The sequence below is a fragment of the Artemia sp. Qi Xiang Cuo genome, chromosome 21, assembly GCF_049724085.1.
Source record: "Artemia sp. Qi Xiang Cuo chromosome 21, ASM4972408v1, whole genome shotgun sequence".
In the NCBI taxonomy this organism is placed as follows: Eukaryota; Metazoa; Arthropoda; class Branchiopoda; order Anostraca; family Artemiidae; genus Artemia; species Artemia sp. Qi Xiang Cuo.
This window is the reverse complement of record NC_142814.1, coordinates 27,352,506-27,367,317: the sequence shown is the minus strand read 5'-3', so window position 1 is coordinate 27,367,317 and position 14,812 is coordinate 27,352,506. Positions and strand designations below refer to the sequence as shown.

Genomic DNA, 14,812 nt, shown 5'->3' with positions numbered 1-14,812 from the left:
TGCAATCACAATTTTTTTTTTTTTTTTTTTTTTTTTTTTTTTTTTTTTTTTATGCATTTTGACGAAGTAAAGTGCACCAATAGGTTCTCTCTACTCAAATTGTTAATCAAATACCAGAAAATTCTTGAATTCTTTTTTGCATCACTTGGTTGATGCATTAAAATTTGAACCAGAAATAAATTTTCTTTTATAATATTCTCTGCTGTATGTTGTGGACTTGTTCAAATTGGTCTCTGGGCGGTTCACTTGTCTGTATTTAAAAAATAACAAAGCAAGGCCATCCGCTCTGTTGTTAATTACCGATGACGTCTTGAAGCTCACAGTACCAGATTTTGATGTTCCTTCTTCTTTCTCTTCTTCTACTTCTTTTTCTTCGTCTTCTTCTTCTTCATGATGGAAACTTAATTCTAACAAGGTTCGATTTAAGATTCAAATGTTGTTTAAATCTTTCTCAATATAAAAGAAGTGTATAAGTAAATCCTTGTCCTCTTAGCATTTTAACAATTTAATTGGTCCTTTAAAAAATAGCGTTTTACATCCTGATTTATAAAGATAACAGTAAAACGTATAACAGTATGATTTAGAAACATAACAGTAATACACACTAGAAGAAGGGAGGCCAAATTCATTAGGTTTTTGGAGAACCACTGGATTGTTTCTTTGAGTTCTTTGTTTCTAATACCCAGACCTGCTAGGACTTTCGTTTGCATTGGTATTTTTACAAATCAGTCCCCCCACCCCAGTTTTGGGTCCTGATTGCCCTGATTATGTGCTCAATTGGTTTGTGAGAAGTAGCTATTAGCGTGAATACAAAACCCCCAAAAGACTCAGAAATGATTGATTGATGCCATTACCATTAAAATTTTTATTGAATTTTCCCATCCCATAGGATAGTCTTGCTATCCTATTGTGCCCTGCTTGCTTTCCTTTCATACCTCTGTGATAGAAACCCTTTTGCTCACGTTCGTTCGAATTAATAATGCACCCTCAAGGATGGCAAGATGCTATGTGGTGCGGAGGATGTTCAGCGGTTTTGGAAAGATACAGAAATTCATGCTTAGCAATGGTTTTCCAAATGCTACTGTTTGTGAACAAAGTGGTTCGACCCCATTCAGTATAGGCAGGGGCGTTGAGAGTAGAGGGGTTGCCTGGTTCTAAAGAATACCTGGAATAGGGCTCGGGTATGAAAAATATATAGTTTAGAGAAAATAAAAATCATATTTTTAGTTCTACTTTGAAAACAGGGACAGCAATAATTAGAAGAAAAATTCGCAAAAGATGGGCATATGCTTAGGCGTTACTTGCAATGGCCAATCTGGAAACATCAGTTTTATTAATATTTCCGTGAAAAACAGAATCTTTGGGATTCAATGTGAGGTAGTCAAAACAAAAGCTTTAAACAGGGTGGGACGGAAGAGGTTTTTTTTTATCAGTAGGCCAGTCTGAGGCACCCAAGTCTTGCAACAACTTTGTAGCAGTAGTACGTGCTCAATGTTTTACAAGGCTTCTCTGGATTTACTTTTACATTGGATTAAATGTAGGCTGTGGTTTAAAATATGCTCTAATAGCCTTTTCTAATGATTTTTATTTTGACCAGTGTTTTTGGAATTAAGGCGATATTAGGCTGGAATAAAAAAAATGTAGCTTTTGATTGAACGATCAATCGAGATCCTGATAATTTGGAGACTTTACGAAAACTTCCCTTTGCGAAAACTTTCGACAAGTCTTTAATTGAAGATACGCAACTTCTCTTACGATATTAGATAAAAATTAATTGCTTCTTTTTTATGAGTGAGCGTCAACCCTGCAACCAATCGTAATTTTAGGCACTTGCTGACTCTCACCAAAAAATTTAAAAATTTCTTATTGCCTGTGTCACCTTAAAGTGTAGCTCAAAAGCGATTATGTTCGTTGGGATTTGGAACTAATTTGAAGTTTAAACCCACGTTTTTTTTATATACGAGTCTTGCATCTGAGCCACGAAACACAACAAGAATGAGTCATTTGACTCATTCTATGAGTCTACACACATAGGCCCATTAGTTTGGAACTCGACTCTAGATTTTGTTCGTCAACCTGAAAGTGTAAAATAACTTTAAAATCGCGTTAAAAAGTTTTTTCCTGGGATTTGGTAACGGTAAAGATTCAAGAGGTTTTTTCCTCATATAGGGATTTTTTTTTCATTTGATTTGTCTTAATTTTTTCTGTATATTTCGTGTGTTTTTCCTTTTTCCCTTTATTATTATTGTTGTTAGCCCCCCCCCCCATTTTTTCTGGAATTTGCAAGGTGAATTGGCATGAAGATGTCCAACCGGTCGCTTATTCGAGCATTTTTTCCTGCTTTAGTGGGACTTGTCGTCACATTGAGTTTTGTTAATTTGGATAAAGTCGTTTGAATTGAATACATAGTTTCGGAAGTTTAAAATTTGAGCTACTAATGAAAGTATGATAATTCTAAACTTTATCTTCCTTTGTTCTTTTTCTTTTTAGTTCTTCAAAAATTCCTTCTACTCCTTTTTTCAACTCTTTCAGTTCTTAAATATGTAAACATGCATATGAGATCAGGCTGGTATGAAGCTCCAGAAGTCCGGCAAATTAAATAATAAATGGTAAATGTTCTTGAGTGTTATTAAGCATTTAAGTTTTTAAACGGATAAAGAAGTTAAATGGAGATTTCAACCCTTCCAAAACATAACCTCCGATGAATGAAGTTATAAAAAAAAGTATAAATAAAGTATCATTTGTATAAAAAAAAGAAATAAATGTGCATTGTCAGTTTAATTTACACATACTGATATTTAGTAATCAAAATGTTAATATTATTTGATTTATTAAAGGTTTATACCTTTTCATATTTTTTTCAGTAAAGTGCAAATTTTGTTCTGGCCTTGGGAAGGCATAGGGGTTTTGAGCCCAACTTATGTTAATTTCTGCTCGTTTTGAGTTTGACTTGGTTATTTATTGTAATTTCTGTTCGTTTTGGGTTTCATTTATTTATCGATGCTGATTTGCGGTAGTTTCACGCTTGGTAGATTATTTGATTTTATTTTTGCTCATTTTTGGTTTAATGGAGTTCTTTACTTATCATTGAAAAACTTATTTTGTGGAAAAAGTTTTTTAAATTAATAAGATATAAAAACCATGGTGTGCCCTATCTTATTGCGAATTTTAACCGTCTTATTTATTTTTTTATCTTTTCAAATTACTTTCTTTGGGGATTGTTAATCTGTCCTGATCAGCTATTTTTTTTAAATTATTAATATTGATGAAATTATATTTAACGCGTATTTTAAATTATTTTTACGACAAGTTTTATGTTGTTTTAGCAGATTAATCATGTTTGATCTTATTCCACAAACTAAATTAATATTATAGCTTACTCGATTTGACCAAGAATTGAAATTAGAAATCGTATTGTAGTTAAAACTGTGATGTAGAATTGGTATCGGGGGAAATTTTGGCATCGTCTGCGGTATTAGTTCTAGCAACACTTAGTTCTAGCAGAATGGGTATAATTTTTTTTTCGTTTGGTAAGGCTGGTCTCTCATGAAGTTGTTGTTGCCTGTAGCCTAAACATTATCTTTAGAATGATTTCCACTTTTAGTATGACGTAACAAAAAAAAAAAAATGTATCGTTTTCCAGTTCTTCTTGAAAGTCACTGTTTATTTCATTTGCTGTTATACTTTTAAATTTTAGCTCATCGCCATTGCTACTGGTGGCCGGATTGTCCCTCGTTTTGAAGAATTAACATCAGCTAAGCTTGGTTCTGCTGGCTTAGTCCGTGAACTTACTTTTGGAACAACCAAAGATCGAATGCTTGTCATTGAAGAATGCAAAAACTCAAAAGCCGTCACTATCTTCATCCGTGGATCTAATAAAATGATTATTGAAGAAGCAAAGAGGAGTCTGCATGATGCAATGTGTGTTGTCCGTAATTTGATTCGTGACAACCGAATTGTTTATGGAGGTGGAGCTCCAGAGATTTCTTGCTCCCTGGCTGTGGTTAAAGAAGCAGATAAGGTTAGTTGGAAAGACTATAGGAAAGTTCTAGCAGGGTGAAGTTTACTTATCAGCCACTTTTAGCACTGGATGTAATTCATTTCTGAAGTCGGCAAATACCTGTGTTGTTTTGCCGTTTATCCATGCTATATACTTTTCTACTGATGGTGGGGGAGGTGGGTCTAGTTTCTCTTGTGCTTTCTGTTGAGATACTAGCATGGCTATTAGTGAATTACCCATTTTCATATTTGGTTAATTATTTTAAAAGACGTTCACATGCCATTCATTAGATAGTTGAGGAATGGTTTTATATGGTCAGCGTCATCTTCTTATACTCTCTTTTCCTGGGAGACAAATTCTGTGAAATTAAGAAGCCTTACAGTCTGGAAAGAGTTAAGTCACCTTACTAGATGCCTAAGCCTATTTTCTCGAGAAAAATCTCAGATGCTGTGTAGCACTTCTCAGTTCTGTTTTCTTTTTTGGTTACTTTTCCTTTATTTCCTCTTTTTTCTTAAAATTGAGGCTGGCTATTTTATCTGAATAGGAAATGGATTAAAATAAATTATATGTTGATTGCCCTACCGCTACGGAATGATTTTTTTTTCTTTTTTCTATACTGTTTAACTTCGATAAACTTAAGAAAACAGGTTTTTTATTATTTAAAAAAGTATTGGTTGTATGTATTAACTGTCAGTTAGGTTCATGCATTTGAGAAGGAAGGAGAATGGTAGTCAAAACTCCAGCCCCCCCCCCCCCCAAAAAAAAACCCAACAAAATATTAAGCTATTTATCACAATTTTCTATTATTTTCTTACAATTTTGCCTCATTCTTTGTTCGTCTTTTCTTTTTGTTTATTTCTTCATAGGAATAAATAAATGCTCACGTCTCTGGTACCTCTTAGACTACTGAGAACTTAGCAATATCCCAAGATTCACTAGCAAAAGTTCTAAGGCTTAAAAAAAAATCTCAGGGCATTAAATGATACGGATGTATATACTGAGACCCCACGCTCGGGACTGAAATCTAAAGATTCTGGGGAAAACCCCAAAGAAGTATAGCTTTGGTCTACTTCTACCTCCGAAGTCGTCTCAAATTTGTAAATGACAGTGGTTTCCCGATAATTAAAGACTATTTAAGAGTAGAATTTTGAGCGGTTTCGGAAAAAAAGGTCTTCGTATAGACCATAGAAGAATTCTTGAAATTTAGTCTTACTAGGTGTTTTCTCGTTATTTTTCAGTCCAAAATAAAGAAAAGACTTCAACCCCGCAGATTTAGAGGAACATTACTCTATAATGGCTTAACTTATAACTACTTCTTCTTTTTAGATAAAACTAGCAAACCGCCCCTAGTACTCGTCTAAAATAATGATTAGCAAGTTCTTATCATTCATAATACTTTTTAAGAATCTGTATTTCTCCTGGGAATGGAAGAGGGCTTAAAATCTACTATGGTAACCTAGGTGCTACTAAAATAGAGTTGAAATAGCGTAAAGAAAGGAGTTTTCGTGACAGTTCAGTCTATGAATGAAAAAGAATGAAACATTGCTGAAATTTTCTTATTGGATGGATAGCAGCAACTTATGTTTTTTTGTTATGTACGTTTGGCTGTGTACATTGATGTGTAAAACACAAACTTCGTCTCAACTTGGGATAGCTGGATCTACATCTGAATTAGAGTAGTTTGAGCCTTAAATGTAGTTTGAGCTGCATCAAGTTTATTTCTATATTTGTTCTTGATTAATGCATACCATGAAAATTCCCTTTCAACAATTACTGGTCTTTGAAAAGGCAGCACACACTTCAAGGCTTTATCACTGGTGCTTTTATATTCTTTCGTAGTTCTTGCCCAGAACTCACTAAGATTTGCATGTTCAAACTCAAAGAAAAGAACCACACGCAGGAAAGAACCTGTCAAAACTTCAATTAATGCCTCTTTATCTGAGATTCAAAAGTTAGTTGCTTGCTCAAAAAAAAAAAGCTTGATTGAAGGGATTTGAAATCTAGTTTTCTTCACAATTTCGCTCCTGAAAGTATTTCCTGATTGATATTTTAAGTGGTTTTAAGTGTGATATAACATCACATTTTGTTTCCTCTCATAGTTTCGACATTGTTCTACATCTGAAACTATGAAGTTTGTCAAAACTCTACATATCCAATTGGATATCCGTCTTTTTTCATACAAGCCCTCTGACTTTCTAGAAACAAAGCGGATATTGTATAATGGGACTTACCTTAATTCTGTTTGTAAACTAATTAAATTCTCAAATTCTTTTTTTTAAGTCGTGTTTTTACTTGATTTCGTATATTATATTAATTTATCTTTAACCGGTGTTTAATAAATATTGGATTTCTATTTCAGATTAAAAGTACCGAACAGTATGCGTTTAGGGCTTTTGCCGATTCACTTGAAGCTATTCCATTAGCCCTTGCTGAAAATTCTGGCCTATCGCCTATTCATACCTTGACAGAAGTCAAAGCAAGACAAATTGCTGAGAACAATCCTAATCTAGGTATCGATTGTCTGCAAACAGGAACACCAGGTAATGTGCACTATAACTTTTTTGCTTTTACCGGGCCAAAAAAGAAAGAATTTTGCGATTATTTAAATGAAAATCAGTACATTTTCAGTGAGAGCTAAGAATTCCCCCCCCCCCTCCCATGAAGAATAAGTGTTAGAAGAATCATATTCTTCAAATTACCGATTTTGTTTTGCTGAAAACATCCAATTTCGGTCTGTTTATAGCACTTTGAAAAAATAACTTGTAGTTCTTAGTTCGCATTTCATGTTTGCTATAAATATGTAGATAACCTTACTTACTTGTACTTGCAGCAGGACTCAAGTATCACAGTAGCTTCGTCATTGTAGTAAGCCCAGAGTCTCGGTCGCTCACAAGTGGCTCAATCAATTCGGGCCAGGACTTTTCCTATCTTCGTCTATAATTCTTGGAGCCACTGATTGGGTCTAGGTCAGCCTTCATACAGGCGAGCCATGTTTTCTGCTGTCCCCCATGTTACTTTTTCCATCGCGGATGAGGTTTACGTCTGAGGGCTTTATTAAAAAAGGTGTGGTGTGCGCGGCGAAGTGTATGGTCGAACCATCGGAGTCTTCTTTGTTCAATTATAGTGGTCAAATTAAGACGCTGATGGCAGATTTTGCGGAGTTCATCATTGCTGACTTGATCACGGAGTTTAATGCCAATGATTCTGCTTAGACATGAATGGTCAAATACGTTGAGGGTTTGAATGTCGGATTCTTTCAGAGCCCATGTCTCAGCCGTATAGAACGACAGACCGAACAAGGGCCTGATATATCCTTATTCTTGTCTTCAACAAGAACTTTTTTCTGGTTCCATAGAGATTAATTTAGCCGGGTGAAGACTCCTGTGACTGAAACAATTCTCTACTGAATTTCTGATTTGCATCCTCCTATTGGGTCTACCAGAGAGCCTAGGTACTTGAATTCAGGTATCTCGTCTATGGGTGTCTGTTCTAGTAAAATTGGGGAGTCTTGAGATGATATACCAGACACCATGACTTTTGTCTTCCGTGAGCTTATCTTCAGGCCGACCAGAGAGGATTCCTCAGGTACCTTCGATAGCATAGATTGGGCTTCTGGACGAGATTCAGCTAATAGCAAATATCGGCGTAGTCCAGATCGGTGATCACAAAATTGGGACTTACTTCTACGCCTGAAAAGGTCGTCATTGCTTTGGTCATAATCCAGTCGATTACGAAATTAAATAAGACGGGAGACAATATACATCCCTGTCGGACACCAAAATCAATTTTGAACATCGAGCAGAGCTCCCCAGTGACCTGAATTGGGGCTCGCGTATGCTGGTAATATGCTTGGATAAGTCTGACTATCTTGCCTGGTATTCTATCCTCCGTCATGGCCTTCCAGATTCCATCCCATGGAACAGAATCGCTGTTATAAAATCTATGAATAGAGACACTGTCGGTTTTTGGTGTTTTGCCCTCTGTTCAAGGGTTTGTCTTAAGACGAATAGTTGGTCGATTGTTCTCATGCCTTGGCGGAATACTGCTTGATTGGGCCTGGTCTTCACGTTGCGCTGGATACGAAAAACGATTAAGTAGCACTATGGCAAATATTTTGGAAGCAATACAGATGAGAGAGATCCCGCGATAATTTTGTCTTTAGCCCTTTTTTGAAGACCGGAAGAATCAGAATTAGAATCAGAATCATTTTAATGAAAACAGCTGTCATAGACGCATTAAAAAAAATGCACTAAAAGATGCTGTTTTTTACATGAAAACATTTTTACATGAAAACACTTCTCTACATTTTATTAAAAGCACTTGTAAAAAAAGGAACAAAGGAGTTACTAAGTCTGTTTCTGCGGCACGAGACGGGCATAAGTTTGCTTTTGCTTCTGGTATTTGCGCGGACAGGCATTTTAGGTGGTAATATTGTCCTATGTACAGGACTAGACAATAAAAACTGGCCAAAACAAATCATCACCTGAAAACAGCGATCGTGAAGGCTTGGTATATCAAGTGACTTCAGAGCGGAGCTGTAATCTACATATTTGTCGCAAAGAATGATCTTCACAGCTCGTTTCTGGATCCCCTCCAAATCATCACTTAAGTAATCTATGTGATGAATTTGTGGGCCCCAGACGGGACACGCATATAGAAGGATGGGTCGAATAAAAGTGAGGTACGCTGTTTTCAGCTGATACACTGGAAAACCTAGGCAGCGCATCGCCACCAATGTCCGCATAGCATAATGTCCCTTCTTAACCAGCTCTTGTACATGAATAGAGAACGAACAGTCCACACTAAAGGTGACGCCCAAGATAGTCGCACACGAAGCAGAAGGAAACAAAGTCGCGGGGTAGATAAAATCGCGTTTAAGTGGGTTGAACCTCAAAATCTTTGATTTATTCTCATTAATTTGAAGACTGTTCGCAGTACACTGTGATTTAAACTGATCGAAAAAATTTGGGTCGAACTGGGCTACAGCTTGCGAATCCTTTACGTGGTATTTAAGAAGCGCAGACAAATCATCGACGAATTTAAAACGATCGTCAAAGTCAGAAAGTACATAGTTGATAACAGCCAGGAAAAGAAGAGCTGCTAATTTGGTACCTTGCGGGGCGCCACATGTAATTTCCACCCATTCTGATTCAATATCACCGGGAAAAAGGGCGTACACTTTTTGATACCTGTGACGTAAGAAATCAACTACTAATTGGAGGATGTGCTTACGGGCACCCATTAACTTGAGATCCTGGGCGGCAAGAGGGTGCTTAATCAAATCAAATGCCTTTCGGTAGTCTACCAGAAGTAAATCTACAAACGAGCTTCCAAACTCCGACTATTCAACTACTAGGTGATAAAGCCGTACTAAATAAACAGACGTGCTGCATCCCTTCAAGCAACCATACTGGAAGGGGTCAAGTGACGGTGAAATGTCCGTGAGAAGTTCACGATATATGAAAGATTCTGCAACTTTAGCAAAGTTCTGTGCGATCGAAATAGGTCTTAACTGATCACATGTCTTAGGTCCTTTAACTTTGGGTATTACGCGAACATAGGCTCGCTTCCAAGCATCGGGAAAGGTTTGTTCACTGAAGCACTGATTGATGATCGATGTCAATGGTTTGGCTAAAAACAAGGCATATTCACGAACAAGTTTGACCGGCAACTCACCAGGGTAGGAAGAGCAATTCGGTTTTAGTTTTTTAAGTTCTTTAAAAACAGCAAATTCGGTAAACTGTTTTATTTCGTCGGTTTCACAATCGACTAAGAGATCAACCAGTTCGGCCTCTGTAATTGAGGGGTAGGTGGAGTTTCCCCAATCCTGCGGAACCATCTCTTCTTCCCATATACGACAGGTTAGTTTATGCAGTCTGCTGACAAGTGCTGTCCCTCCATACCTGTGAAGCTCAGCCGGAATAGCATCAGGACCAGGAGCTGTGTTACTTTTCTGGGAATTGATTCTTGTATTTTCTTATTAAATGATGCTTCAATCAAGAGAGTACGCTTGATTGTTTTTCTAGTCTAAACCGTGTCGTATATTGTGACCACAGTATAAAGATATATCAGTAAGTTTACCGTAGATAATTTCTGGCTCTTCATTCTCGGTGCGAACAAACAGCTCCTCCCACTTGTTCTTGCATTAGCACGTACAAACAGCTCCTCTCATTTGATCTGCCATCAGCGGTCCAATTACCCCTGAACACGTATTTTGGGAGAAACTTTCTCAAAATGCCTTTGAAACCAACTTGAGACTTCGAAACCTACTTTTAATTCCTAAAAACATCTAATAATAACATTGCACTACTAATTACCGATTTTCATATATGTATTGGAATAAATTAATTTAAAATTAGATCCTTCAATATTTAGCGTTCCAACGTTGAAGCCAAGTTTCGCGTTCAAGAGAAATCTGACTTGTCTACCCGTGAAAAGATCTAATGTCGCTTATGTTTCTACGTTCTCTGGAGCACTCGCACCTCGGTCCGGGTTTTTATAATGGGTGAGATAGGGAAAGATCATACTGCCTATAATTTACATACTGTGATAGTGACTATCTGTTAGTCACTGTTCAGTTTAGAGACAATTATACCTGCTCTGATTTGAATGGGATTTTTTTTTATTTATTATTTATTTATTTTTTGAATGGTCAAAACGCACAACTTCATAGGATTTCGGGGCTCCAATTGTTTTAGGCCGGGTGCTCGAAAAGAGTCCTCGTTCTTAGTATCGCTGTTCAACACATTGTCATTTTGGTTTGATTTCATTCATAAAACTCGTAACTAGATGGTTAGTGAGGACTAGAGAACGGGGTTACTTGCAACTCATATATAAGGTGCCATTAAAAATCATAATGCTTTTTGTCTACCATAAAAAGAGAAGAAAAATCTAAATCACAAGCCTTAGAAAATATAAAAACCAAAAAAGAAGTTCAGTTGCTATATCTTTTACTTCCGTGGTTTGGTCATGTAGTAGCAATTGTACATATTGTGTTTGATCCCTTTTTGTTTAAACTCCCTGATTATAGATTCTCTTCTTTTTTTTCATTTGTTACACCGTTATATTTCAGATTCTTTATTTTTCAACGTCTTGTTGAACTGTCGAAATATTTGTGTGATTGTTCTTCTTACAACCTTCAGTCATCGCAATCGGGCACGAACCGCTCTTCGTTTAGCCCCAGATGGTTGGTGGAGATCTGTGGTAATCTGTCATTCTTCATCATTAAAACTTGTCCTAGTCATCTCAACCTGAATGCAGACATTATTAGAAATCCACTGAAGTATTCGTAGTAGATATTAATAGTAGTATCCCTGTTACACAAAACTACCTTTTCTCTTCACAAAGAGGAAGCGAATGGGAGGGGCTCTGGGCTGCATCTTCTTGAGATTTTTCTGAAGGTCTTGGAGTTTTAATACTGACCTTGTGCAATAATTTTTCTTATCATTCGTTGGGATTTTTATGTTATGCATTAAATATGTACAAATTTCATGCTTCTTGTTGCTACCATGAAGGATCATCAGCAATTTATTTACTCTGAGTGAGCATATAATATCAGAATTCCATGGCAAAGCTTCCTTTAGTTTCTCACCATCTTCAATTTGCTAATTAGGTTACTTTGTGGTGGCTAACAAAGTCAATCACCATCAGATTCATTATCTATGGCTTTTTTATTGTGCTGTCAGTTTACCCTAAGAGACTGGCTCGTCTCTCGTGAAAGAGGTCATCATCTCATCTAGGAAAACCTTAATTAAACCACTGTATAAGAAAGGTGATATAAGTGAGTGTGGTAATTATCGAGGCCTTAGTCTGGTATCTGTAGGTAGAAAATTACTTAGTAATATGATACTCGTACTTTTTAGACTGAGAGATGCTGTAGACGAAGTTTCAAAAGGAGAATAGTCCGGTTTTAGTAAAGGTAGATGATGTGTCGACTAAATTTTCACTCTTAGGTTAATAATTGAGAAGTGCCTGAGATATCAAATACCTTTGGTCCTCGGTTTATGAATTATGAGCAGTCGTTCGATCTGTTGATAGAAGAGCTTTAGCAAAGGTTTTATCCTTGTATGGTACACCAGACAACTACATTAAAGTGATTAGTTTTACATACGAGAATAACACTGCTGCAGTTAAGGTAGAAAATGAGGTTAGCAGCTGGGTTTGTATTCAATCTGGAGTTAAGCAGTGTTCTGTTCTAACCCCCTTTATATGGATCATTTTGATGGATTTTGTCTTTAAAAGCACAGGAAAGGCAATGGGAGACCACGGAATCAAATGGAGAGGAATCATCTCCTGGACTTAGATTATGCTGATGATTTAAGCATCCTAGATGGAAGTGTGGGCAAAATGAATGAACTTTTAGAGGTTTTGCGAGTTCAGGGTGCTAGGATAGGTTTGAAAATAAATGTTAAGAAGACTAAGTCACTAAGGCTAGGAACAAGTGAAGATGAAAAGGTGACGTTGGCTAACGAAAAGATTGATCACGTGGACAGCTTAACTTATCTTGGTAGTATTATTAGTAAAGACGGTGGGAGCAGTGAAGATGTTAAAAGTAGAATAGCTAAGGCTAATTGTGTTTTTCCATAGTCCAAAAAAGTTTGGAAGAATAGGAAGATAAATCTACAAACCAAGATTAGAAAATTGGAAGCTACAGTGATGACAGTGGTCAAATATGTCTTTCAAGCGTGGGTGCTCCGAAAAGCGGATGAAGATTTGCCAGATGTTACCAGAGAAATGGCGTACATAATGTTCTGGGTACCCGGCTGACTGACCGTATTTCAAGCAGTATGCTGTATGAAAAGTGTGGTCCAATCCCGTTTTCTAGGGCTATAATGAGAGAAAGGAGGAGATGGCTAGGGCAGGTTCTGTGGATGAAGAATGGCTTATTGCCAAGAATTTTTGTTTTTGGCCAGTTATTTAGGGCTAAACGGAATACTGTTCGTCCGTGGTTGGGGTGAGAGGATTTCATAAACAAAGATTCAAAGGAAATGAGACTTCCTGGGGGGGGGGGGTTTAAAGTGGAAGGCTTTGAATAGATTGGGATGGAAGAGGAGCGTGCGTAGCTGTATTGACCTCGGACAGCTTGGTGCTGCGGTGAGTTGTTAGTAGTAGTAGGATCATCTTTAATCAAGTTTTTTTATAATTATTATTATCTTTTGACCAGCTTGAATTTTCGCTCCTATTGTTTTTTATCGTATCTAGATGGCTTTATGAATGGGCCCGTCCTCTTTAAAAAGAGAGATAGAATGGGAGGAGGTAAAGAGAGGGACTTTTGTTTATTCCTTGTTGTTTGGAACTGACGAATTCAAGGGTATTTGATGAATTGTTAAAACTTGCGAATTCGACTCAAAACAAGCGTTAATGCAGTTATAACAAATTATGATATGGAGGAAGACTTTGCTCTGTCCCCTGAAAAGAAGAAGAAATGAGCTAGAAGGAACAGATAATTCATCGCACTATTGTTTTTCTGAAAACGTTCAACTCCGTTCTGTTTATTTAATACTTCGCAAAAATAACTTTTATTGACTACGTAGCTTTTATTTCATGTTTGCAAACATCTTAATACGCTTCCTTCTTTCTTTTGCAATTGTCATATATATATATATATATATTGCCGTCTGATTTCATTCATTTGAACTTGTACTTAGGTGGTTCGTGAGGGTGGATGAGGGAGGGGTGGGGCTTATTAAAAATCTATGGTATGACTGAAATGTCGTGAATTAAAAATAAGAAGTCTTTCAAGTCTTAACCGTCAAGGCTATTTTGTGTAATTTTCTTCCAAGGGATGGTGTGACAGACCTTATAATACTAGACGGTACATATCGGTGATTGCGTTGGGGATTCGAGATAATTTCGGTTTTATGCGGGCACAATCTTTGTAATACTGTCTGACTTTGTTTAATCCTGTACGAAGCCCACATAAGGTTTCGTATTCTTTCCACAAAGACGCTAAGATATTGCTTACTATGGCGCTAATTGGTCTCTAGTATTGAAACGAAAGTGTCAACTGTTTGTGCTATAGATATCAAGTATTTTTTTTTTCAAAATATCAAGTTTGTTTTCAAAAATGAATTCTGATTTTTTCTTTTCTTTTTTCTAGACATGAAAGTCCAGCATGTAATTGAAACTCTTCACAGCAAGAAACAGCAAATCCTGCTGGCTACTCAAATGGTGAAGATGATTTTAAAAATCGATGACGTGAGGTCACCGGCTGATCGACTTTAAACATGCTTTATAGTTCTTGTTTTTTTTTTTAATTCCGCTTCCTGTATTTCTTTGGAATACATTTCACTTGTAACTACCAAATAGTTGTAACTTAAAATCTTGTTTATAACTTAGGTTGAAAAGCATCGTCTAACTATTACCTCTGCTGTTGGGTAATAATATTTTGGTTTAAAGGTGTGAGTTCTTTTACTGCTGTTACTACTAACACATCACAGATTAAGGCTGCTAGAGGCTAATACAGCAGAAAGCCGTTTCAGTTTTTTCGCTGTTATTACCTCAAGGGTTGTAAAACTTCAAATAACGCAACAATATTCTATTTAAATGCATTTTTTTAAGGTTTTTGCGAATCGGACACAAAATTTCCAGGAAGGGTTCCGGGATTCTTGTAGAAAAAAATTGAACTAACGTTATACTGAACACTATTCGTCACATTTCGACACTAAAAAGAACGACTAAACACACAAATATTGAAATTTCGGAAATCAATCCTATAATTTCTAGAAAAGAATTAAATGATCAAGATTTTCAAAAATGTGGAGGGCCAAAGCAGAATCAAAATTGTCATTTTTAGTTTCACATCTTAGGGAC

At 36.6% G+C, this 14,812-nt stretch overlaps 1 protein-coding gene across 1 annotated transcript in view; it reads left to right on the top strand.

Moving 5' to 3' along the window:
- The window catches only part of CCT5 (chaperonin containing TCP1 subunit 5), a 58,780-nt gene extending 44,475 nt beyond the window's left edge, over positions 1 to 14,305 (top strand). The window contains exons 7-9 of the mRNA XM_089107277.1: positions 3,698 to 4,021; positions 6,360 to 6,540; positions 14,100 to 14,305. Of these exons, the coding sequence (XP_088963403.1) occupies positions 3,698 to 4,021; positions 6,360 to 6,540; positions 14,100 to 14,224 (630 nt within the window). The 3' untranslated portion in view covers positions 14,225 to 14,305. The remainder of the gene's footprint in view (positions 1 to 3,697; positions 4,022 to 6,359; positions 6,541 to 14,099) is intronic.
- The last annotated feature ends 507 nt before the right edge of the window (positions 14,306 to 14,812 follow it).